The sequence below is a fragment of the Aegilops tauschii genome, chromosome 2 (genome assembly GCF_002575655.3).
Source record: "Aegilops tauschii subsp. strangulata cultivar AL8/78 chromosome 2, Aet v6.0, whole genome shotgun sequence".
NCBI classification, from domain to species: domain Eukaryota; kingdom Viridiplantae; phylum Streptophyta; class Magnoliopsida; order Poales; family Poaceae; genus Aegilops; species Aegilops tauschii.
In genome coordinates, this window is record NC_053036.3 from 68050239 (window position 1) to 68076452 (window position 26214).

The following is a 26214-nucleotide window of genomic DNA, read 5'->3' on the forward strand; positions in this document are numbered from 1 at the left end:
TGAGATTGTGCAACTCCCGGATACCGTAGGAATGCTTTGGGTGTACCAAACGTCACAACGTAACTGGGTGGCTATAAAGATACACTACAGGTATCTCCGAAAGTGTCTGTTGGGTTGGTACGAATCGAGACTGGGATTTGTCACTCCGTATGACGGAGAGGTATCTCTGGGCCCACTCGGTAATGCATCATCATAATGAGCTCAATGTGACTAAGTAGTTAGTCACGGAATCATGCATTATGGAACGAGTAAAGTGACTTGCCGGTAACGAGATTGAACGAGGTATTGGGATACCGGCGATCGAATCTCGGGCAAGTAACATACCGATTGACAAAGGGAATTGTATACGGGATTGATTGAATCCCCGACATCGTGGTTCATCCGATGAGATCATCGTGGAACATGTGGGAGCCAACATGGGTATCCAGATCCCGCTGTTGGTTATTGGCCGGAGAACGTCTCGGTCATGTCTACATGGTTCCCGAACCCGTAGGGTCTACACACTTAAGGTTCGATGACGCTAGGGTTATAGGGAATAGATATACGTGGTTACCGTATGTTGTTCGGAGTCCCAGATGAGATCCCGGACGTCACGTGGAGTTCCGGAATGGTCCGGAGGTAAAGAATAATATATAGGAAGTGAGGTTTTGGCCACCGGAAGAGTTTCGGGCGTCACCGGTAATGTACCGGGACCACCGGAGGGTTCCGGGGGTCTACCGGAAGGGGCCACCAACCCCGGAGGCCTGCGTGGGCCAAGTGTGGGAAGGGACCAGCCCCTAGGTGGGCTGGTGCGCCTCCCACAAGAGGCCCAAGGCGCAGGGAAGGGGGGAAGGGGGAAAACCCTAGGCGCAGATGGGCCTAAGGCCCACCCTAGGGCGCGTCCCCCTCTCTCCCCCTCTTGGCCGCCCCCTCCATCCAATCTAGGGCTGGCCGCCACCCCTAGGGGGGACCCTAGATGGGGGCGCAGCCCCTCACCTTCCCCTATATATAGTGGGGGTTTTGGGGCTGCCATAGACACGAGTCTCCCTCTCTCTTGGCGCAGCCCTATCCCTCTCCCTCCTCGTCTCTCGCAGTGCTTGGCGAAGCCATGCTAGAGTGCCACGCTCCTCCATCACCACCATGCCGTTGTGCTGCTGCTGGACGGAGTCTTCCCCAACCTCTCCCTCTCTCCTTGCTGGATCAAGGCACGGGAGATGTCACCGGGCTGCATGTGTGTTGAACGAGGAGGCACCGTTGTTCGGTGCTTAGATCGGATTCGGCCGCGATCTGAATCGCTTCGTGTACGACTCCACCAACCGCGTTCTTGCAACGCTTCTGCATCGCGATCTTCAAGGGTATGAAGATGCACTCCCCTCTCTCTCATTGCTAGTTAATCCATAGATTGATCTTGGTGATGCGTAGAAAATTTTGAATTTCTGCTACGTTCCCCAACACATGGCGCCCTAGCCTAGGGCGCCATACCAAATAGCATGACGCCCTAGACCGGGTGTCATGCTAGCATGGCGCCCTAGCCCGGGGTGTCATGCTAGCATGGTGCCCTAGCCCCGGGCGTCATGCAAAATGGACATTTGGTGAAATATTTTTCAAATTGGAGTCATTTTGTGTTGAAGTTTCAGATAAGGGTCAGTTTTGTTCATTTTCACCATCCTAATATCCCATGCCCATGCGGCGAGGGGGCTAAATTTCATGTTTTGACCCTTTTTTGATAGTTAATTGATATCTGACCCTAGTTTGTAAAAAATTTGAGATCTGGCCTTTTTGCTACCGTCAGGGTCCATGGCGGTAGGGTATAACAGCCTACCGCCAAGGTCCCTGGCGGTAGGGTTGCATACCCTATCGAAAAAATTTCATAAGTATGGGACACAGTGCATGCTCGTACCTACCGCCGGGCACCTTGGCGGTAGGGTTGTACAGGCTACTGCCAGCCTGTTTGGCGGTAGGGTTCTTTCCTACCGCCAAAGTCCTTGGCGGTAGGCTGTTACACCCTATCGTCATGGACCCTGGCGGTAGCAAAAGGGTCAGGTCCCGACATTTTTATAAACTAGGGTCATATCTCGATTAAGTATCAGAAAAGGGTCAAAACACAAAATTTTGCCCAGCGAGGGTAGTGCCACTGCGTCAGATTTTGCGAAAGGGGAAAGGCACGGCTAGCTCGAGTTGAGTGTCATGCAATGCAGTAGTAGAACTTGCGGCAGGGCAATGGCTGGCCTACCGCCTACGGCGTACTACTTCCGTCCTGGTTTCCTAGTGTTCATCGTATTTTGAGTTGAATTTTAATCACATATTTTACTTGCAAAATATAAATCATCACCACCAGTTTCCGAGCTGGTTTCGAGATTGGGTCTCCGCCCTCCTATCCACGGCCTCATCTAAAGTTTTGCTAAATGGTGTTGCTTGTGATCCAATTAAGCATGGGTGTGGTCTTTGGCAGGGGGATCCTCTCTCCCCTCTGCTTTTTGTCCTCGCTATTGACCCACTCCATCACATCCTTGCCAAGGCTACCGATCAAGGCCTGCTGCATCCTCTTCGTGGTCGGCCCATCTGTGCATCCTTGTATGCGGATGATGATGCTATATTTGTTGCGCCGATCAAGGAAGATATCCACTTCTTGGCTTCGACTCTGAGCTCCTTTGGGGAGGTTACCGGCTTGGTCACCAACTGTGCCAAAAGCCTTGTGGCGCCCATTTGTTGTGGCAACATCGACCTTGACGACATTTTGCAGGCCTTCCCGACGGTCCGGACTACCTTCCCCATGCGGTATCTTGGTCTTCCGCTGTCGGTCACAAGACTAAAGCGTATCCACTTTCAGTATTTGGAGGACAAGGTGGCTGGAAAGCTTCCACCTTGGTCGGCTATGCATGTGGCTACGCCCGGGCGCATTGTTTTGGTCAAGGTTGTGCTCACTGCCATTGCCATTTACCACCTAACGCCTCTTGACCTTCCGGTTGAAGTGATGAAGAAGATCGATAGCCTCCGGCGTGCCTACCTTTGGGCGGGTTGTGATAAGGTGACCGGCGGAAAGTGCAAGGTTAATTGGGACCTCGTCTGCAAGCCCAAGATTTATGGTGGACTAGGAGTGCTCAACCTCCAGAAGTTTGTGACTGTGCTACGCTTGCGTTGGCTCTGGCACGAATGGGATGATCCACCTAGGACTTGGTCTGGCTCTGGAACACCTTTTACTAGCAACGACAAAGATCTCTTCGTCGCTGCCACACGGGTGTGCATCGAAGATGGAAACAAAGCTAAGTTCTGGGAATCTCCATGGATGTACGGCCTCCGGCCTAAAGACATTGCACCAAAGATTTTTGAGTTGTCAAAAAAGAAAATGTGCCTGGTCAGGAAAGCTCTTGACAATAACCTTTGGATCCGCCATATTGGCACTCAGCAGGGGCTAACCTTGGCCCATATTCAGGAATTTGCAACCCTGTGGGGGATGCTTGCTGATATAACCCTCAACCAGGGAAGCCAAGACACCATAACTTGTGAAAGATCATGGATGTCGCCTAGAGGGGGGTGAATAGGCGCTTTAAAATAATTACAGTTTAGGCTTGAACAAATGCGGAATAAACCTAGCGGTTAATTTGACAAGCACAAAACCTACAACAACTAGGCTCACCTATGTGCACCAATGACTTATGCTAAGAAAGATAAACAACTAAGTGATAGCAAGATATATGACAAGAAACAATATGGCTATCACAAAGTAAAGTGCATAAGTAAAGGGCTCGGGTAAGAGATAATCGAGGCACGCGGAGACGATGATGTATCCCGAAGTTCACACCCTTGCGGATGCTAATCTTCGTTTGGAGCGGTGTGGAGGCACAATGCTCCCCAAGAAGCCACTAGGGCCACCGTAATCTCCTCACGCCCTCGCACAATGCAAGGTGACGTGATTCCACTAAGGGACCCTTGAGGGCGGTCACCGAACCCGTACAAATGGCATCCCTTGGGGGCGGTCACCGAACCCGTACACTTTGGCAACCCTTGGGGGCGGTCACCGGAACCCGTCAAATTGCTCGGGGCGATCTCCACAACCTAATTGGAGACCCCGACGCTTGCCCGGAGCTTTACACCACAATGATTGAGCTCCGAACACCACCAACCGTCTAGGGCGCCCAAGCACCCAAGAGGAACAAGCTCAAGGGCACCAAGCACCCAAGAGTAATAAGCTTCTCAACTTGTAACTTCCACGTATCACCGTGGAGAACTCAAACCGATGCACCAAATGCAATGGCAAGGGCACACGGAGTGCCCAAGTCCTTCTCTCTCAAATCCCACCGAAGCAACTAATGCTAGGGAGGAAAAGGAGAGGAAGAACAAGAAGGAGAACACCAAGAACTCCAAGATCTAGATCCAAGGGGTTCCCCTCACATAGAGGAGAAAGTGATTGGTGGAAATGTGGATCTAGATCTCCTCTCTCTTTTCCCTCAAAAACTAGCAAGAATCCATGGAGGGATTGAGAGTTAGCAAGCTCGAAGAAGGTCAACAATGGGGAAAGAACACGAGCTCAAAGGATGAAGTAGAATGGGGAAGAAGACCCCCTTATATAGTGGGGGGTCAATCCAACCGTTACCCCCACTTCAGCCCCGCAGAGAGCGGTACTACCGCTTGGCCAGCGGTACTACCGCTTGCCCCTATAAGCGGTACTACCGCTCCCCCTCGCGGTACTGCCGCTGGGTCCAGAGTGGTACTACCGCGGTGGCAGGGCGGTACTACCGCATACGAGCGGTACAACGGCCCCCACTGCCGTGGCTAGTACCGTAAAACCCGACACGAAAAAAGACCCCTCGAATCGAGGCGGTACTAGCACGAGACCGCAGCGGTACTATGGCTGGGGGCTACCAGCGGTACTACCGCTCTAGAGCGGTACTACCGCTCTAGAGCGGTACTACCGCTTGTAGCACCCAAGCGGTACTACCGCTCCGGCCCGCGGTACTACCGCTAGGAAACCAAAACTGCCATAACTTCTGCATATGAGCTCCGAATTGAGCAAACTCAAGCTTGTTGGATAGAGGAAGACGAGTAGCATCAAAACAACGAGGGGAGGTATGCCAACAAATAGAGGAGTGAAACCTCCAACCGAGAAGAACCGGCATAACCTCCAACATCGAAAACATCATAGAAGATGTGAGTGAACTTCGTTTTCGATGAACTCGAGCTTGTCATCAAGATGACCATAAGCTCCAAAACTCACAAAGAGAAGAACCAAACAAGAACCAATAAAGATGATGCAAGGATGCAATGGTTTGAGATCTCTACGAATGATACGATCAAGCTACTCATCAAGAGCCCCCTTGATAGTACGGTAATCGATCCTATAACCCGTTCTCCCAACTAGCATCATGAGACCGGTAAAATAGAAAACCTATCAAGGGCAAACCTTTGCCTTGCACATGGTCCACTTGAGCTAGATGATGACGATCTTGACTCCCTCAAGTTGGACCACCTTTCTTGGTTGCGTTGGCTCGATGAAGACTAGTTGATTGCTCCCCCATACTCCACTATGGGTGAGCCACTCTTCCGCACATCTTCACAAGTCCATTGTCACCACAATGGACGGCAAGCTTCAAGCATTTGATCTCTTCATGATGCTTCACTTGAACTTGCACACCGCAACATCTTCACAAGTCCATTGTCACCACAATGGACGGCAAGCTTCAAGCATTTGATCTCTTCATGATGCTTCACTTGAACTTGCACACCGCAACCTAACCCCACAAAGAACTCTCACGAAGATCATGGGTTAGTACACAAAGCGTAATTGGCAATGCTTACCACACCATGGGATCGCTTGATCCCTCTCGGTACATCTTCTACGCTTTGTGAGTTGAGCAAGTTGATTCACTCTTGACTTAGTCTTGATCAACCTTTAACCTTTTCAACTATCTTCATTTGGATGATGTCTTGAAGATATACATGAATGATCACACAATCTTCTTCTCCAAGACATGCTTGCAATAAGCTCAACTCTCACATGACCAATCTTTGGATAATTCCTTAATAACACCTTGGTCACCACATAAACTCCTTGAAACCAACACATGAACTTCAAGAAATGCCTATGGACAAATCCTTCAAATATAACTCAAGGCAACCATTAGTCCATAGAGATTCTCATCAATTACCAAAACCAAACATGGGGGCACCGCATGTTCTTTCAACTTGGAAGTTCACAAACAGTGGCGAGTATCCGCCTCCTGGGCTTACATGGCGCAATTTGCTGGTCTCTCCTTTTGTCTAATGAATGCTACAATCTGGAAGATGTGGGCTCCACCGAAGTGCAAATTTTTTGCTTGGTTGATCTTCCAAAATCGTGTTTGGACATCCGATCGTTTACTCCGGCGAGGCTGGCCAAGCTGCAATGTGTGCCCTCTCTGCAAGCAAGTGCAAGAATCTGCTGCTCACCTCCTATTTCAATGTAGGTTCACTGTCCGGATTTGGACCGAAATTTGCACTTGGCTTGGCATCCTTGACTCCTCACCAATGATTTGGTGTCATGAAGACTCAGTTAGAGATTGGTGGCTCAAGGCGGTTAATGGTGGAGGTGGCTGCAGGAAGGCCATCGCCTCCTTGATGATGCTTGTCTCGTGGGAAATTTGGAAGGAGCGCAACGCAAGAATTTTTCAAAATGTCTCTCCCCCGACCTCCATTGTTATCGCAAAAATCAAAGAGGAGGCCCATCTCTGGTCTTTGGCAGGAGCCAAACAGCTCAGTACTGTTATGTCGCGAGAGTAGACCTTTTTCTTTTTATCTCCTCGCGGCTTATGTCTAAACCTTCTTCTTAATCAAGAAAAATGGCAAGTCTTTTGTCTTGTTTCAAAAAAAAATTCATGTCATCAAAAATTATATCATTGGATTTATATCTGAACGTAGTTTTCAGTGATATTATTTTTACTACATATAACATCTATTTTACTAGTTAAAATCATGATCTAAATGTGACCCAGAATACAAGGGGACTAGTGGTTGGCACTGGCCAGACGCAATCACGCAAACAGTGGTACGAGTACAATGTCATGCCGCACACCGTCTTTTTTTTTCTTTTGAGGAAAACACCGCACACCGTCTTTGTGGCGCCAGCTCCTGTTCGGCGCTCGTAGCGCAACTTATAGCGTTTTTCGTACGCGCGCGCGCCCACCGCTTCGATCGAATTTATGTGGGCCGGCCCATTAATAGGTAATTTCGGTAGCTGGTTTTGCAAAGCTTCCAGACCGCTTTCAGAAGCTTCCGGCCAGTTTTTTCCTTTTTGGTTTTCTGGTGGTTTTTATTCGATCTTTATTTTATTTTTATATTTTATTTTATTTCAAAAATGAAATCATACTCTAAATTCGTGAAAAAATTCAACTTTATGAATATATTTAAATCCACAAGCGTTTTCCATTTTTTTCTTCAAAGTCCATTTTTTTACAAATTTGGGAACTTTTTATTCAAAATTGATTAACTTTTTCCAAATACATGTGTTTTTTTCAAAATCTATGATTTTTTTTCGAATTCGTGAACTGTTTTGAATCCCCAATCATTTTTTCTAATTTGTGTACGTTGTTACCGGATTTTCTAAAAAATCACAAAATATTTTTCATAAAAGGTCAACGGTCAATGATCTATGGACAATAGTCTGCGGTCGAAGGTCAAGCTGTCAGCGGTCAGCGGGTCGAATGAGTTAGCGAATCAACACGGAATCCCCTCTCGCGTGAGCACCGGTTGCGTTACCGGGCGTAACGAGCGCTAACGAGCCTCTGTGGGATCGATGCTGACACAAGTTCAATGTTTTTGAACTCAGAGATATCGGGCCAGATTGAATCTGCACGATTTGTGCTGTGCAGATTTTTTTTCAACATACGCATGATTTTTTTTCACCTTTTTCAAACTTAGAGATACATATTTTCACTGAGCACCATATTTTCCATTCCAAAATGCGAGGCATGCACACAACCCGATATTTGGGTTACTTTAAATATTTAAATGTGAGCTATGGGGCACAAAAAAGATTTAATGTGGCCACTCTTGTGTCTTATATAACATTTTATGAATCTAAATATTAGGTAAACTCAAATCTTGCGATGTGTGTATGGCTTACATTTTTGGTTCGAGGAAGTATATTGCAGTATCCTAATTCAATATAGGCCGCCCATTTTGTTCAATCCAATGGTAATTAATTTATACTAATAACTTTTAACATGAATACTCCCTCCATTCTGAAATAATTGAAGTTTTATGTTTGTTATAAATTAAAATTGTTTAAATTTGTCCAAGTTTACGGGAAAATATGGTAAGATCTACAAAATTAATTATACCTAGTATGAAAGTATATCTTCTGAAGATTCTAATGTATTTAATTTTGTGTTTTATATTGATATATTTTTCTACAAACACAGTCAAACATGAAGAAGTTTGGTTTAGAAAAACCTAAAACTTCAATTATTTTGAAACCAAGGGAGTAGTATGATGTACGCAATCCAAACTTGATGAATAGTATGACGTAGTAGTATGAGCGTCCAGGGCTAAAAATGAAAATGAATAATGGCACACAAAAAAATGGAAATGAATAATGGCACACAAATCGCACAGATTCAACCTGGGCCAATATATCTGAATTCAAAAACATTGAACTTGTATCAGCATCGATCCCACATAGGCTCGTTAAAGATGAAAGCACCACAACCACCCCAAAAATATTTCCTCCGCCTCGCCGTCGCCACCATCGATCTAATCATGGCGGCGTGGATCAAAGGTCCATCTCGTCCATATGTGGTCATCGACATGTAGGACGACGGCCATGGTTTCCATTCTCTCTCCCATGAAAGTTCAAATATGTCAAAAACCATCTGCTTTTATGTAAAATTATTCATGTATGAATGGATATTGCCCGGATTGTTTAAATATGCATCAAATTTGTTCAATTTTATTAAATTTCAATCAAAATGCAACCGGACATATGCGGTTATCTTCAGACGGCGCCTTCGGCATAAGTGTCTTCTGACTGGTCTCCTCGGTCCAGGGACCGATGCGGTGTCCGGTTTACGGGTCGGTGTTGGAGATGCCCTAAGTGTAACAGTAAAAGTAGTAGATGATCACAACAAAATAAGGAAAAAAAGGCAGCAATCTGAATTGAACTGCCACCCAGTCAGTTAGTTACCCGCTAAGTTCACGCCGGCACCGATACGATGCTCGTCGGCGGGAACCTGCCCGCGGCAGATCGCAGAAACTAGAGCGAGCGTGCGACGGCGTCGTGTACCCTCTCGACCGTGCACCTCCTTTCGCGCCCGCCATGATGGCGACGGCAGCGCAGCCCGAGCAGCCGGACCTGGGCGGACTGGTGGACGCGCTCTGCGCGTCCGGCCGCTCCGCCGAGGCGCACCACCGCGTCGCGCTCCTCCTCTCCTCCGCATCCGCGTCGCGCCGCCTCGACGCGCCCACCGCCAACGGCCTCCTCGCCCGCCTCCTCCGCGCGCGCACGCCCCTCCTCACGCTCCGCCTCGTCCAGGCCGCCCCGTTCGTGCCCTCCCTCCGCAACTACAACCGCCTCCTCGCCCTTCTCTCCTCCGCCGCCGCTCCCTGGCTCCTCCTCGCCCACCGCCTCCTCCTCCGCATGCGCGTGCCTCCGAGCGCCGTCTCCTACGCCGCGCTGCTGGACGGCTACGCGTGCGCCGCGGACCCTCGCGCCGCCCAGAAGCTGCTCGACGAAATGCCCCGCTGGGGGCTGGCTCCCAGCTCCCTCGCGCGCACCTTCCTCGTCAAGGCCTTCCTCCGCAGCCGCGACGTCGGCGCGGCCATGGACCTCGTCGACAACCAGCTCTGGCCCAGCATGGAGCGCTGCCACGACGAGGACCAGGGGCTCAAGAACGCGGCGTTTGCCAACCTTGTGCAGTGCCTGTGCGGCGAGGGCTTCTTCCACATTGTCTTCCGCGTCGCCGAGGAGATGCCGCAGCGGCGCTGCTTCGTCCCAGACGAGTTTGCCTATGCCCAGATGATTGACTCTCTCTGCCGGGCTGGACAGCACCATGGCGCCTCCAGAATAGTGTACATCATGGGGAAGAGGGGCCTGTGCCCAAGCACCCTGTCCTACAACTGCATTGTTCACGGGCTATGCACCAGCCAGAAGCCCGGGGGACGCCTGAGGGCGTACCAGCTGGTGATGGAAGGTGTGCGCTCCGGGTACCGACCGAGAGAGGTAACATACAAGGTACTCGTCGAAGAGCTCTGCCGGGAGAAAGAGGTTGCTAAGGCCAAGGATGTCCTGGAGCTGATGCTGCAGCCCCAATGTGGGCATGACAAACCTGACGAGGAGACCAGGACTAGGCTATACAATATGTTCCTTGGGGCACTGCGTGCTGTGGACAACCCAAGCGAGCAGCTCGGTGTGCTTGTGTCCATGTTGCAGGGGGACTGCAAACCGGATGTGATCACTATGAACACTGTCATTCATGGCTTCTGCAAAGTTGGGCGTACCCAGGAGGCTAGAAAGATTTTGGACGACATGATTAATGGGAAATTCTGTGCTCCTGATGTTGTCACCTTCACCACACTCATCTCTGGATACCTGGATGTAGGTGAGCATGCAGAAGCCCTCCATGTGCTGCACACTTTGATGCCCAGGCGCCGGTGCTCCCCTAATGTTGTCACTTACAATTCGGTCCTCAAGGGATTGTTCTGCCTTGGGCTAGTTGACAGAGCAATGCAGGTCCTCGACGAAATGAAATCAAGTAGCATCACTGCCGACTCTGTGAGTCACACTGTGGTGATCAAAGGGTTGTGCGACGCGGGGCAGCTTGAGAAGGCAAAGGCATTCTGGGATAATGTGGTCTGGCCATCAGGGATACATGATGGTTATGTGTACAGTGCAATCTTGAGAGGCCTCTGCAAACTGGGGAAACTGGAGCAGGCATGCGATTTCCTGTATGAGTTGGCAGACTCTGGGGTTTGTCCCAGTGTTGTCTGCTACAACATACTCATTGACACTGCCTGCAAGCAGGGATTGAAGAAGTTGGCCTATCAATTGGTGAAGGAGATGAGAAGGAATGGCCTTTCACCGGATGCTGTGACTTGGAGGATTCTTGAGAAATTGCACCTTTATGGCAATGAAGATCAAGAGGAGGAGCATCAGGTCCCCAGTTTTCATGCCGATCAAAGTTCTGCAGATGACAGAGTAGAGCCTATCGTCTCGACAAAAAATGAGATGCCTTCGTTATCATCGTCATCATCGTCAGAATATTTGGATGAAGTGTACAAGAATAACAACGAAGCTAAGGTTGAAGAAGCTGGAAGGTCACCAGAAATGACTGAGAACCCATCAGATCTTACTGATCCAGCAAAAGAGCAGAACTATCTGATAGACAATTCAGTGGTTGGACCATCAATGGACAAGGATCATACAATCAGTGAGGATGGCTTCAACAAGCAGGATGAGCAACCTCTAAGAGAACCACTTTCTGGAGTAGCCAGAAGGGTTTTTGGCTTGCTCTAGAACAAGAACAAGTGTTGCTGTTCAGAAGGGGCACATACTTTTAAAAAAAAAAAGGGCACATATTAGAACATTGTGCAATGAAGGCTAATTTTTTATTGTTATTTTGGACCTGTCAAAGAAGGCCGAGTTAGTGACAAAGACAAAGCTGGTAACCTGTCCACCTATTGGAGAATAAGGCTTGAGCTTAACTGACACGACTGATTTTTGGCTGCACTTGACATAAGCTTGTCGATAACAAATCTGGCATGTTTTATTAGTGCATCTCTACTCAGTACTCACCCAACAACTGAAATCCATACTTTTGCAGAAACCGATGGAGAGTAAAGAACACTGCATGTAGTGTCTTCAGGTCGCTCCAGTTCTGCAATTGCTCGCCACTGTCAGGTCTTGTTGTATTTGTGATGCATATGAAGATACTTGGGAGCATGCTCTACTTTATTCTACAATGTCTAAGTGCACCTGAGCTCTTTTGGATGAAGATCTCATGGAAATGCTTGCAAGCCTGTGAATGACTGATCCAAGACATTGGGGTTTCCTTATATGTAACAGCATGTCACAGGGTGAGACGGCCAAGGTACTTATCATTTCATGGGTGGTATTGTTGGTGCGTCGCAATGCTGCTAGCCTGGAGTTCATCTATGAAGAACGGTTCGCTTCTGGTGATGGCGGAGCTCTAAACACAGGATTAGGGGATGGATCTTGCTGGGTCCAGGGGAGGTGATACTGAACGCTGACACTGCTCTTCTCTGAGGCGATTACATGGCAGCGGACAGCTGTCTGCCGCGACCAAAAGAGCCTGATATAATGGAAACTATGGTGAGCTCCGATGTTTTGATTGTATTAGGGTGGCTTCAGATTGCTAATTCCATCAACAACTTTGTAGGAGACGAACAGGTGCTCTTACATGATGGTGATCCAAGACATGAAGAACCGTGCACAGGTTGGACACGGTAGGTAGGGATACAGAGGTAGCAGCTCACAGCTTAGCATTGCTCGCTTGTACTCTGGGTGTTGATCGCCATATATGGAAGGTAATAAGCTGCGCTTTAATGCTGGATGAAGTAACTTTTTAGTAAGTATTAGAAATGGAAAATATATATAGGCACCGAATTGCTCCATGCTGATGGAGGGTTTAGCTGCCGCTACCCGTCATCCAGCATCAGTCGGAAATGAGGATGCAGATCTGGGGGTCAGGTCGCATGAGCAAGCGAAACCATCGTAACCTTGCTGGTTCCTTGCGATATTGTGGCGGAGATCATCCTTTGCGTAAACGCGGCCACGACGAGGAATGGTCAGTTCAAAATTCCCCGTCCTCTATCCTAGTTTCTCCTGTTTTTCTATTTCTGACGATTATCCTTGTGCCGGCAGGCGAGATTGACCGAACCTGCCGACGGTGCTCCTTGACGATATCGCTGGTCGGCTTCTCCTCTACGACGTGGCCGAGTACATCCGCCTCCGTGCTGCGTGCAAGGAGTGGAGGAACTGCACCGATGATCCACGCGCGGGAGGCGGCCTGGACTGCCGCTTCCGCCCCCGACGCTGGATCATGCTGTCCAACCGCACCGAGGGCGACGGCCGTCGCTTTCTCAACGACTCCACCGGTGCCAGCGCATGTGTCGATCTCCCGGAGCTCTCCCGCCACCACCTTGAGACCAGCACCGAGGGCCTTCTGCTCCTGCGCGGCAAGGCGAGCCACGCTGTGCGCCTCTTCAACCTGCTCACCAGGGCCTTCACCAACCTCCCGCCCATCACCCCGGACCTCGGCAGAGCGTACATTGTCTGGACGGGGCTGTTGGAGTCCTCGGAGCGCCTCATCTACACTGGCATCTCTGAAGAGACCTCCCCAGCGTCGGTTGTGCTCCTGATGATTGACCGTGGGCGTGCCATAGTCTACGCCAAGCCTGGCGACCAGCGGTGGGCTGTGATTGAGCATGACGAGATCGGGAGACCCAATCGCTACGCATCATATCGGCTATCGTCGGCGTCAACCCTACAGGGGCGCTTCTACTTTGCGACTCTTGAGGGGAATATAATGCATGTGAGGCTCTGCCCTGAGCCTCAGTTGGTGCCGATAGTCGTGAACCAGCCCAAAACCAGGGGAGAAGTGTCCTCCTACCTTGTCCCTCCCGACGACCACCGCTGCGGCGGCATGCTCATGGTGCGCTACTACCTCGACCTTGATCACCTCAGCGCTGACGAGCGGAGAATCATGGCGCGCAGGAGGAAGCGCATGGATGCAATCAGGGTGGAGAACAGGTTGAAGGAGTGCCGGTGGAACCTGATCCAGGTGTTCGAGGTGAATGTGGCCGGAAAGAGGCTCGTCCCGGTGGAGGACATTGGCCGCCACCGTGCGGTGTTTGTCGGGGAGGCGGCATGCTTCTCCCTCTCTGCCAGGACGTTTCCGTGCGTGGCTGGGAATGCGGTGCACCTGGGGGCGACCGGTGCCCGCTACCCTCCCGTCGGCGTGCGGTATCTGGCGGACAAGAGTGCGGATCCACCGTTTGAGTTCACCACTGACGGGCCAGCTTCTCCAGATGAACCACTGAAATGGTACCACCGACATAACAGGCCAGAGCTGAATCTTTTTCTTGACACTGGACCAGAGCTGAATCTAGTGCCTCTTGCTCGCCCCTGTACCCTGCAAGAGTACCTCGTCTGGCTGAATCTAGTGCCTCTTGCTCGCCCCTGTACCCTGCAAGAGTACCTCGTCTGTTGCGCAGGCCTCCCTGGCGGCCTCAAGGACTAATCAAATCCTCAGCAAGTTCGGTATGTCGTCTGTCCGTTCTTGGATTGTGTGTTCTTGAGAAGTTTATTTAAACATCAATTATGTTCAATGCTATAGCTCCTCGGTTCATTTCTCCCTTGTGTTGGCCCAAAAAATTATGAAAGATGGGCAATGACGTCTAGAATTATGCAATATCAGTTGTTACCTCTAAAGTTCAAGCTGATGTATTCTTCAAATACTTGCCTCGGTTAATTTCTCTCGTGTGTTGCTCCAGGAAATTCTGAAAGATGAGAATACAATCCAGTGTAGGATTATTTATGCAAGATCGCTTGTTTTCTTCCCTCCAAATTTTAAATGATGTGTTACTGGAATACTATATGGTTCTGAGGATATATATAGAAATTGCATAAGAACCTATGGTACTAATCCATACAGCTGGAACCAAAACCTACATCAGGATATAACTTTTAGCTTGTGTGTGAATTCCATGCCCATCTTTGTCTGTAAGCACCAATTGTGCAATGACTAAAGAGCGATATGCGTGCAATCTTTTTAGCCCCTCGGGGGCAACTGTTGAGTGAGGCATGAACATGTAGGAACATACTCACAAAACTTAAGAAACCTAAGAGCATCTCCAACAGGCGCGGCAAAAGGCGCGCCCGCGTGGTAAAGTTTGGTTTTAGCGCGCGCCGACTGGTTCCGCGCGCTCCAGCGGTGGCGGGAACTTACCGCGCGCGGGAGAAAGCGGCACGCGGCGCGATAGATTTGGCGCGCCGCTTCGCGGGCGCCTATAAAATCCCGCGCTCGTCACGCGCACAGAACACAGCCACGCGCCCTCCCCTCGCAACCTCGCCGCTTCGCCACCTCGCCGCTTTCCGCGCCACCATGCTGCCGCGCCGCCGGGGTTCTTTGGGCTACTGCGGCGACCGCGAGCGCCCCAACGGCTGGTACTCCGCCGAGATCCGGACCGGCTCGGCCTCGGGTCGTTCCGGAGCGCGCACGGGGCGGCCCGCGCGTACAACGCGGCGGCGTGGCGCTTGGAGAGGCCCCGGTCGCAGATGAACTTCCGGGACGTCTTCACGCGCGAGCAGGCGCAGCGCGTCGCCCCTCCGCCGCGTCTCATCACCGACATGGACCGTGCCGACCACGCTCGGCGGCAGCGCCGCCTCCTCATCGCCGAGGAGGACGAGCGAGCCATGGCGGAGTGGCGCCGTCGCCACCCGGAGGACCTCACCGACGAGCGTGCCTACTGGGCAGAGAGGACGGCAAGGCGCCGCACGGAGCGGGCGGACCGGCGTCGGCGGAAGGCATTGGCAAATGCGCAGTGCGATATCGTTGAAACAGGTGGGAGGTCGATCTTCACGTCAGACGATGAACGTTGGGACGACATATGGCTCGATACCTCGGACAACACCGACAAGGATGATGATGGTGATGATGGTAGCGACTTGGAGTAGTTTCTATCTATGTATGCCATAGTAGTTTCTATCTAGTTGCACCGTAGTTCTATCTATCTATGCTTTCGAACTATCTATCTAGTTGCACCGATGTAAAATACCTTTGTATCGTTTTTTATCTATGCAAAATTATAATTTAAAAAATGTTGTAGAATGAGCACGCGCTGCATTTTTAGCGCGCCTGCTGGAGCTGTGCGCGCGCGCTGCTTTTTAGCGCGGCTGCTGGAGCCAGCGCTGCGCGCCGCGTCAAACCAGGCGATGGGCGCGCGGCAAAGCAGTTTTTAGCGCGCGGCGTGTTCGGCGCTGGTTGGAGATGCTCTAACACCAATACACAGAGGAACAAAAATGGATAAAAAAACAAGCAGGAATTTGACGGCCACAAAACCATGCATAGCTTCCTACCATCAGTCTAAGGAGAAGTCTGATACGGTCACTAATAGAGTGAAAGAAGCATCACCTCACAAAGAAGAAACAGTCCAGGAGAAAAGGAGTACAATCCACAATCCTAAGATAGCATGTAAAAGAACATATTAAATCACATAGATCTGATGTAAGTGCAAAGGATCTGATGGAAGTGATAGTGATAATGTAGATTCTGGTGAAGATTTCTATGACAGTCAGTGACAATGAAACACACAGAAGGTGATGTTGATATGTATGCTACCAATGCAGATGAGAATGTTGAAGATGTTCTACTTCCTAGCAAGGGCAAGAAAGTGGAAGAAGGATGCAAAGAACCCTATAGAAGATCAACTTGATCTACCATCTTCAGATGAAGAGAAAGAGAAAGAAGTGAAGTTCAGATTCAAATCTTTCCCAGAGGCTGACATGGCTGCACCTCATTCCAAATCAGACATGATATTCTCCACATTTAAGAAGCCGGGAGATGCCATTGATGAATATAGTACTCCCTCTGGTCCATATAACTTGTCGTAGCTTTAGTACTGCGACAAGTAATATGGATCAGAGTGAGTATTAGAAATAGGGTAGTCATGAGCAGGACCCCGAGATCAAGGGTGGAGGTGCACCGTGCTCATGGATGTCTTTTGGTATTTTTATGCAACTTAAGTAGTTCAAGAAGCTTACTTGTGGAGAGGTATGTTTCTGAATATACTTTTGCCAAACAATGACATATCAATGCTATGAAAGCTCCTTATCTTCCTAGAACTACGTTGAATCATTTAGAGATTATGAGAAAGATGACCATAAGCTCATTTCAAGGACAACAAAAGAGCACACCCCCTGTGGCTCCCTCGTTTTCTTGTTTCTTCTTTTGGCCCCTTGTGGCCTTTTTTCTCTCTTTCGGCTAACACAGACACTCTGTTAAGCTGCTGATGTAACTTTTCTCCCTCTGAAATGCATCGACAGCACCACTGTCTTTTGCCTCAAAAAGGAAAAAAGAGTACAATGCGAAGCCTAGTAGAATCAAGCTAATGAAGGATGAGAGGGAGCTCTGAAGGTTGTCTATGGAGATGAGTTGAAGCGATATCGTGTGCTTTTGGACTATGGTAGGGAGCGAAGACACACCAATCATGCAATAGCTTGTATATAAACCTAAACAATGGTGCCTTGAGTACATTGTACTCCCTCCGTTCGGAAATACTTGTTGCAAAAATGGATACAAATGAATGCATCTAAAACTAAAATACGTCTAGATACATTCATTCCTCCGACAAGTATTTCCGGACGGAGGGAGTACTTCTTTCTAGAGGTTGGAAGGGTGTAAACTATCATTTACTTTCATAGATGTCACAGTGAAAATAACAAGGGACAGGTCTTAACTGCATCCAAATGATTGTATGTTTCCAGTTTGCTATGGTAGTGATTGAAGTGCGGCGCAAGTGTAGCTGGAAATGGTTCTTCAACACCTTAAAGCAAGACCGTCGGATATGCATGCCCATCTTTGTCTAGAAAAATGTAAGCACCAATTGTGCAATGACCAAAGAGCAATATGCATGTACTCCCTCTGTAAGTGATCTAAACGCTCTTATATTTCTTTACGGAGGGAGTAATGACTAAAGGGAACTGTTGAGTGAGGCAGGAACATGTAGGAACATTCAAAACTTAAGAAACTAACACCAATGCACAGTGGAACAGAAATGGATAAAAATCAAGCAGAATTTGGCAACCACCAAACCATGCAGACCTTCCAGCCATCGGCCTAAAGAGAAGTCTGATACGCCCACTAATAAATAGATGGAAAGAAACATCACTCCACAAAGAAGAAACAGCCCAGGAGAAAATGAGTACAATCCACAAACTGACAAACCTAAGATAAGGAACTCATTGCCATTCTCTTGGGTCCTCCCCACCCACTCATGGCCTTCGCCCCCGCCACCACGCGTGTGTGCAACATCAATAAATCCTGCCCTGAATTCAATTGATGGGGTCGGGGCGTCTCCTTCCATATTTGATCTCCCTACCTTGAATTCAGCTAGTGGGGTCCGGGTGTCTTCTCTTTTTTTCTCTCACCCTGACCACCACTTTCTCTGTTGTGGCTCGACCACTTTTTCTATCGTGTCGTCGGTCTTCTTCATCTGCTCAACCTCTGTTGTGGCAATGCGTGCAATTATCTTGTGATGAATGCATAACCAACTCGTTACATACGAATTCAACTGGTGGGGCCAGGCGTGTCCTTCCATATTTGATCTCCCCACCTTGAATTCAGATGGTGAGGTTCGGGTGTCTTCTCTTTTTTTCTCACACCCTGGCCGCCACTTCCTCTGTTGTGGCTCAACCACTTTTTCCTGTCGTGTCGTCGGTTTCCTTCATCCGCTCAACCCCTGTTGTGGTAATGCGTGCAATTATCTTGTGATGAATGCATAACCAACTCGTCACGTACATGGACATGAGAGGTGGATGCAACAACAAAAAGCAAGGTCACAATTTCTACGAATAAATGCCCACCGAACATGTGATGTGACATATATCACTTCTAGACGAGGATTAGACATACCCTCAAAAACGTGGCCACCGTGGTGTCGTCCAGTACAAAAACTCACAATTTAAACCCTGGTGGGCTGCGCACTGGCGGAGCGTAGTGTAGATGAAACTGGGCTACGATTTCCATAGTGATTTTTTTCCCTTTCTTTTACTACTAGTAGGTATACTTACGACTCTGGTCCAGCGCCTCCTCTTGTCTTGACTGTGAGTCAACGCGTCCGCTTCAGCTCTCGTTCCCCAGTCCCCACCCTCCATGCCTCCCTGGCTGCACGTCCAGCGTCGACGGCCTCGACCTGATCTCTCAACGACGGCGGCGGCCGCCGCAGCTGACGGGCCGACCTTTATCCCCTTCTTCTTGGCCGGCTGATCCTCAGCTTCTCGATGGTTTGAGGCTTGGAGCAGACCGCTTGCAGGCCTGCACACGGCACTGCACCACGCCAAAGTCGGCCGCCTGGCATGCGCTCTACGCCAGACGCCATCGCCGTGGACACCGACGTGTTTTCTTGTAAGATGTCCATTAGCTCTTAATGCTCTAGCACTGCTGCCATATATGAATGAATGATTATCAGCTGAGCGTGCTTTCCCAAACTGAGCGTGCTTTCTTGAGCTTGAAGATTATCAAGTCAAGGCTGCGCAACACAATAATAAAAGATGATTTTCTTGCATACAGTTTGCTTCTAAAAAAAGAATGAGAAATTGCATCAAAAATTGGTTGTGAAGATATAATTGCTGATTCCAAAAGTAGGAAGAGTAGAAAGAGCATATCTATAGCTATTAGTTTTGTTTAGTTGTCGTTTGATCATTACGCGCGATCTATTTTTTGGAGCACCAAAATTTACTTATCCACAATGCGCAGGTATATGTGAACCAGTTATATCTGTTGTATTTGTGTGAATTTTTATTATTATGACATGGTCTTCTAATTACCCTTACATATGTTCCACTGCTTGTTTTTAGGGGATATGTAGTGTGGGTTTTCATGCATATTGTGTGTTTTTATATGAAGTTGGCCCCCTCTTATGGGGCTGGGGATACCGCTGTTCACCTAACCATCCAACTACAGGTTGGTTCACATCTTCTTCTATTTGATTTTAGATATTGTAGTTCAGGTAGATGTCTAGGTGCACTGGGCAACCACTTTGGATGGAGCCAAGAACCAAAAAAGTGGATGGGGGTTAAATTAAATTTTAACCATTTTTATATGGAAATTTCAAGGGTATGTATAGATTTTTTTTCTCGATCTTGGAGGTGGGAGGGGGGCATTAGTCCCCCTAGGTCCATCATTGTGTGTATGTTCTACGTTACATCGTACAAATTCTCATCACATTACAACCCCCTAGCTAAGAATTCTATGTTGTCTGTATGTTCGCTTCAAAGGTCTGTTCAAAACACGGTTCGACAATCTGGCTAACTGCATCACATGCCTGGTATTCAAACGGTTTCCTTGAATGGGGACGGAGACAGTAGCTTAGGCTATATTTACACCACTAATTCACATGCTCTGCTCAGTAGCATCAGCAAGATTCACCGTCCACCACCACATATTGCAACGATCATGATATGAGATCATGATACGATTCTCAACCATCTCTTTCTTCGTTTAGTTTTATGCCACATCGTCAAAATTGCCTAGTTTACATGCACGATACTTGCTACGATACTCCCACTACATGTGGCAGGGGCAGAGTTGGAGAAAAATAACCCTGGTGCACAACTTTGTCATCAACGCCCTGGGCCACCTTTGTTGGGAGGTTTACGTATGATGAAAACTACATACGCGGTTCCAAAGCTTGACACACCTCCCTCACATGCACGGTTGGTGGCCTTTCATTACTGAGTGACACGTCCATGCGACTAAACCAAAAAAATCTCCCAATCAGCTTTCTGTTTACGTCTCGTCGAAAGAGTTGTTCCGATCTCGCTGAAATTTGGGTGTGTCCACCGAGGAAATATAACAAGCTTCCCAGTGACGGAGCTAGGGGGTTCCCATCCCCACCACCAGGTTTGAGAAAATTCTATACATCCATCCCCACCACCAGGTTTAAGAAAATTCTATACATACCCATGAAATCTCCATATAAAATGGTTAAAATTATATTTAACTCCATCCACTTTATTGATTCTTGGCTCCATTCATGGAGGTTGCCAAGTGCAATCAGATATTTACCTGAACTACAATATCTAAGACCCCTCTTACAATCAAATACAAGGGGAGATACCTGTCCGGATTTGGAGAAACATAACCTTCTTAAACCGGTCGCACAACCTCTTCGCCCTTTGCATTAAGCCATCAAGGATATTGTTATGAAACTACCCGTGCGTTGCAACGGCTCATAAATATTCTAGTAGAAGTATGGCACAAAAGTAGTTGGAGACAGTTCTTCAACACCTTAAAGCAAAACCTTCGGATAAACAACACGGCAGCATGTACTATCATGTCATATAAGCCGATACAGCAACACAAAAGGAGTTCCTAGATTCAAAGCGCCATGTTTTGTGTTAGGCACTCGTACTAGAACTTTCACTCAGCTCACAAGAGGGTTGTTCTAAAGAATTGTTTGCTGGCTTATGCAAGGACCGGTTACCTACCACAATTTCGACGAGACATGGATAGGTTAAACGTGACGATTAAGAGGGCGATCCGAAACTAGGTCTTGGAATTTGGGAGAGAAGATGGGGTGGTGGATGCTGAATGAGTAGACAACTCCTGCCATGATGCCAGCAAAGGAAATTGCTTCTGCTTCTCTCAGAAAGAAAATTAGGACCAATTCACAGTTTTCATGTTGTTTTGTACAGAATATTAGTCTCCTGTAAATGTTGTCACGCATGATGAACAATGAAACGTTGCAAATTAGCACCAATTCACAGTTTTCATGCTGTTTCGATAAAAGCTTAGCCTAATGATATCTTCCCTATCAATACTGCAAATTTGGTATGTCAATTTGATAGCAGCAAACATCAGGCTCAAATTCTTGGAAGGTCAATGTTATCAAACATGCTATCAGGATCTTGAGAATGGGAGAGAACTCAGGCCAGCACTTGAGTGGCAACTGCAGACCATCACGAAAGGGTCTCTAAATCAGAATGGAGAAAACTTAAGATGAACTCAGGCCAGCACTTGAGGCGACAAAATATATGGATTCTTCAAATTAAACCATCCATACTCAATAGAGCCCAACATAAGATAGGTGATGACTAGGAGGTACTCAGATCGAGTATCAAAATTCAACAAGCTCCTATACCACATAGCAAAGAAGCAAGCCATGGCGACGGCGGAAGAGGATGCGAAAGGGTGGTTGGACAACGGCTCGAACGATGGGAGAAGGGTCTCAGGGGCAGGGTTTTGGGATGTGGTCGGCCGGCTTAAATAGCCAGGGCAGGCGGAGCAGCCGATCGAATGCAAAGCGCCGGAGTTCTAGGCGGCCGGTCACGCCTGCTCTGAATCTGCTAACGTTCTCAAGACGACGTGGAAAGGGAAGGGTTTTGGTTGGTTCCGGGGTGTTGGGAGTCCAACATTGCCGGCGTCCAGATTGTTTTCAAGCTGTTTGTACGAGGATCGATTCACAGTTTTCATACTGTTTGTACAGAGAAGGGGGAGAATTCGAGCCAGCAATGTAAGCGGCACCTGTAGACATAGCTCAGCACTAATGGAGTAAGAGGCTCAAAATCAGATTGACCAAACCTTCAGGAGTGAAAAGCACCACCGTTTTACACAGCAGTTCACATGAAAACAAGAACAAATCTCCATATTACTTGTCTAGGTTCAGAGACATATGGATCCATAGTCGGGGAGACAAAATATAAGGATTCTTCAAATTAAACCATCCAGGTTCAACGGGGCACAACATAAGATAGGTGGATAACTAGGAGGTACTCAGATCAAGTATCAAAACTCAACAAGCACTACAATATAACAATGCACTCTAATCCTCCTCCTCGCCCTCATTCTCAGCTATGTTGAAGTACCGGAGCTCGTACACGTTGCGCTCCTTGTTGGCTGCGATCACACGAAGCCAGTCCCGCACGTTGTGCTTCTTCAAGTACTTCTTGGTCAAGTATTTGAGGTACCTGATAAGGCAGAAGAATGATGTGATTAGACTAAACGGCAACAAAAGATGGTAACTGCTAATAGCACGCAAATTGTAGTACAGACAGAAAGATCTTTCTTCCACTTCAACCAATGTTGGATAACGAATAGTATAACCGGCCTGAATGTTCAGTGTTTAGGCAAGGTAAAGATAAGCTCCACCGCCAAGGCAATGATAAGTTAGAACATTCAGACAAAGCAAGTTATCTAGCGTTTGATGTTCCAATGGTGTATCTACAAATACTCAAGCTGCACAAACAAAATAAAGTGCAAACAATACAATTAAAAGGGTCATGATATATATTGTGGCATTTAAGTTCTGAATACTTTTGACAATCGAAATATAATCAGCTAATTGAGTTAGACATTTGCATTTAGGAAAAGCTAGAACGCTCTGTACAAAGGTGAAACTATGGGAGCCGAATAAGTACTTCTTGCTGCAGCTACTAACAACTTGGGCATGCATCTTATACAGTTGAGAACAATATACATCAGTGTGTATGGGGCATACAGCTACAATCGAAAGAACAGAGATATTGGCCAATCGCAACTACGCCACCGCAAAATGAACCAATCCAAGCTCATACTTAGTTCTCAGATCTACTATTACGCAAAGACAGTCATGAATTCAGGAACTGCAGGTGGGGACACAGGAAGGAAGGCATGATGGAGCGTGGAAGGCGCGCGGGGTATACCTCTTGGAGAAGGCGCCGTCCGAGGTGACGGTGACCTTGCTCTTGTCGCGCGTGACGGTGACGGAGTCGCCGAGGTTCCCGGCCTTGCCGCCGGCGACCTTGATGCGCTCCTGGAGGAACTTCTCCAGCGACGCGATCTCCATGATCTTGTCCTCCACGGGCTTGGTGCAGTCGATCACGAAGGAGACGGACCCCTTCTTCTTGCCCTTCGCGGCCGCTGCCGCCGCCGCCGCGCCGCGAGCCATCTCACCTTCTCTTCCTCCTCGGCCGGCGCTCGCTCGGGTTGGGTGGGGGTTCGTGTGGCGGCGCGCAGGCGGCTAGGGTTAGAAGATGGGCGAGAGAGGGGTCGCGCGCTATATATAGGCCTTGTGGGCTGCCATTCTCATGGGGCAAGTCACCGGGCTGGCTCGTTGGGTCTCGATCATATTGGATCTTGGAAGGCACCTAAGGCCCATAAAACATTTGAGCATTCGATGTGAGGAGGTGCCAATTATCATTTCATATTTTGTCTCAATTTTTTTAAACATTTCCTATTGCGGGTCTGGCCGCCATGTTTGGTTAGGTCAGCCGGATATTATTTTTTTCGTCCCAGTAAACATTGTGAAGTTTGAATACTGCGAGGTTGTCTCAAATAAATAAATCCTATTGGGTGCCCTCAGAGCCGATTACACGCACTTCTACAAACCGGTGCACACCCTCCTCCTTCCTGGGCTCGGCCCATTTACTTGTTTTTTTGTTTCTTCGAACTTCAAAAAATGCTCACACATGAGATTCAAAATGAGAACCCCATGGTTCAGTAGTAACCGTGATAACCAATTGGACACCACACCTTGCGTGCCTACTTAGTCTTTTTTCCATTCTTTTGTTGTGCATTGAATTGTAACGCTAAGAAAGGACTCTGCCTTTTCTTTTTCTTATGATTTAGTTTGGGCATTTTTTCTTTGGTTTTTATTTTGTTTTATTTTTTCTCCCGTTCCTATTTTAAAATGCGTGCACTTTTTTCAAATTTCAAGATTTTTTCCCAATTTTTTTGCTTTTTTCGTTTTTTGTTACATTTCATGTGAACATTTTTCAACATCGTGAACTTTTACAATTTTTGAAACCTTTTTTTTTCAGAAATTGACAAACTATTTTTCAAAATCAATGAACTTTATAAAAAATGGATGACCTTTTTTTAATATGAGTAATTTTTCAAAATCATTTCCAAAAGTGATGACTTTTTTCAAACTCATGAACTTTTTTCCAAGTTGATGAACTTTATCAAATCTATAATTTGTTTTTGAAGCAATGAACTTTTTAAAAATTCATGAACTTATTTTCATAATAAGTGAACTTTTTTCAATTTTTGAAAAGTCAATGTGGTCTACTACAAGCGGTCAAAGATTCAATGGTCAATTGATGCCGGAGTTTTTTTCTTGTTTGAGAATCAACTGATGCCCGAGCTAGCAGTGAGAATCCAATGAGCATGCGAGTTTTGTTTGGTCAAGCAATCGAGAGAAGTGATCGGTTGTGCTATATGGGCCGGCCCAGATGACCTTGCACGTGACCGTCGCCTGCTAAACTAGCGCACAAGGCACCAACAAGGAGACTAAAAAGGAACCAGCAAGGAGCTCTCGTGCAATTGTTGGTTCCTATTTCGCGCCTTAAGTGTCGGTTATCACGGAGTTCACTAGCCGGTGCACACCCTCCAACCGAGCGGGACGGCCTATTTACGATTGTAGTTGTAGTGCATTTTCTTATGCAGATTTTTTTTGTTTTTTATGTGTGTTTTTGGGTCGGGTTTTGTTCATTTGCTTTTCTTTTTTCTTTCCTTTTTAATTTTAATTTTGAACTTTTTCCTATTAAAATTCATGAACTTTTCAAATTATCGAACTTTCATCCTGTCAGCTTTTTGAATCAACTGAATTTTTTTCAAATTTGACAAAAAAATTATAAAATTCATGAAATTTTTTCAAATCTATATTTTTTCAATATTGATGAACTTTTTCCAAACTGACAATTTTTTCGAAAATCCAGGATTTTAATTTTCAAAATTGATGATTTTTTTCTAAATTCGTGATTTTTTCAAATCCATGAACTTTTTTCCTATTCATGAGGTTTTTCAAAGTTTTCAACTTTTCCATATACCTGAACTTTTTTGCAAATCTATGAACTTTTTAGAATCCACGTTCTTTCAAATTTTTTATTTTTATTTCATTTTTTAGAATTTATCAGATTCATTTTTTTCATAAGTCAAAAGTTGAGCGAACTTAGGAGTACTGAGCGACCAACCATTCTTGGGCTTGGCCCAGGGAGCCTTCATGTGAGCGCCATAGAGAAGATCCGACGCTGAAGGCACGATAGGACTTATCGCGGCCAATCCTACTAGTCCCCGCGTCGTAACCCCGGGAATACCACGCAAATGTCCACCCTCCAAGGGTAGCACTGTTACATGAACTGGACCATTTTGCATCTCTCCTGTGTGTTTACCATTGGATCAAATTTTATTCATTGTTCCTTTCTCTGATTTACTTCGGTTTTCTTTTGGTATTTTTCGTTTTTACTTTTCATTTTTATTTATTCCTTTTTAGTTTATGAATATTTGAATATATTTTTAATTCATGGGTATTACTTAGAAATCACCCAAACATTATCAAATTGATGAACCATTTTTATTAATGAATAATTTTTAATTCATTATTTATATTAATTGGTGAACATTTTTTGAAATAAGGAGGATTTATGTTCTTTCATGTAATATGTCTTTAATGCACATATATTTTTCATATTCGGCAAAACATTATTGGTCCACAGCAATTGTTGAATTTGTGAAAAACAATTGAATTCATGAAAAATATTTGAGT

General features: G+C 47.2%; 3 protein-coding genes across 4 annotated transcripts; 2 read left to right on the top strand and 1 right to left on the bottom strand.

Moving 5' to 3' along the window:
- The first annotated feature begins 9105 nt into the window (after positions 1-9105).
- On the top strand, positions 9106-14525 carry LOC109783262 (uncharacterized). Of its 2 annotated transcripts, XM_020341862.3 has the most exons (4): positions 9125-12280; positions 12348-12495; positions 12567-12755; positions 12833-14525. In XM_020341862.3, exon 1 carries the CDS (start codon positions 9269-9271, stop codon positions 11462-11464), a length of 2196 nt encoding a protein of 731 aa, XP_020197451.1. In that variant the 5' UTR covers positions 9125-9268; the 3' UTR covers positions 11465-12280; positions 12348-12495; positions 12567-12755; positions 12833-14525. The 2 variants fall into 2 exon arrangements, with proteins under 2 accessions (XP_020197450.1, XP_020197451.1); XM_020341861.4 differs by having other exon boundaries at positions 9106-12280; positions 12348-12755.
- A 722-nt stretch (positions 14526-15247) lies between these two features.
- LOC141040749 (uncharacterized) lies at positions 15248-15646 on the top strand. The gene has a single exon (XM_073506864.1). The coding sequence runs from the start codon at positions 15248-15250 to the stop codon at positions 15644-15646; it is 399 nt and encodes a 132-aa protein (XP_073362965.1).
- Positions 15647-22308: 6662 nt separating this feature from the next.
- LOC109783263 (large ribosomal subunit protein eL22z) lies at positions 22309-23709 on the bottom strand. Its single transcript, XM_020341863.4, has 2 exons — positions 23372-23709; positions 22309-22657 (listed from the first exon to the last, which is right to left on the bottom strand). The coding sequence occupies exons 1-2, from the start codon at positions 23614-23616 to the stop codon at positions 22513-22515; spliced, it is 390 nt and encodes a 129-aa protein (XP_020197452.1). The 5' UTR covers positions 23617-23709; the 3' UTR covers positions 22309-22512.
- Between the last annotated feature and the right edge of the window lie 2505 nt (positions 23710-26214).

Bases quoted from the DNA above. Each gene is read 5' to 3' on its own strand.
- LOC109783262 (XM_020341861.4), top strand. From the start codon at position 9,269: ATGATGGCGACGGCAGCGCAGCCCGAGCAGCCGGACCTGGGCGGACTG.
- LOC141040749 (XM_073506864.1), top strand. From the start codon at position 15,248: ATGAACTTCCGGGACGTCTTCACGCGCGAGCAGGCGCAGCGCGTCGCC.
- LOC109783263 (XM_020341863.4), bottom strand. From the start codon at position 23,616: ATGGCTCGCGGCGCGGCGGCGGCGGCAGCGGCCGCGAAGGGCAAGAAG. The intron at 22,658-23,371 runs GTATACCCCGCG...CTGCCTTATCAG, and splicing joins GACGGCGCCTTCTCCAAGAG to GTACCTCAAATACTTGACCA.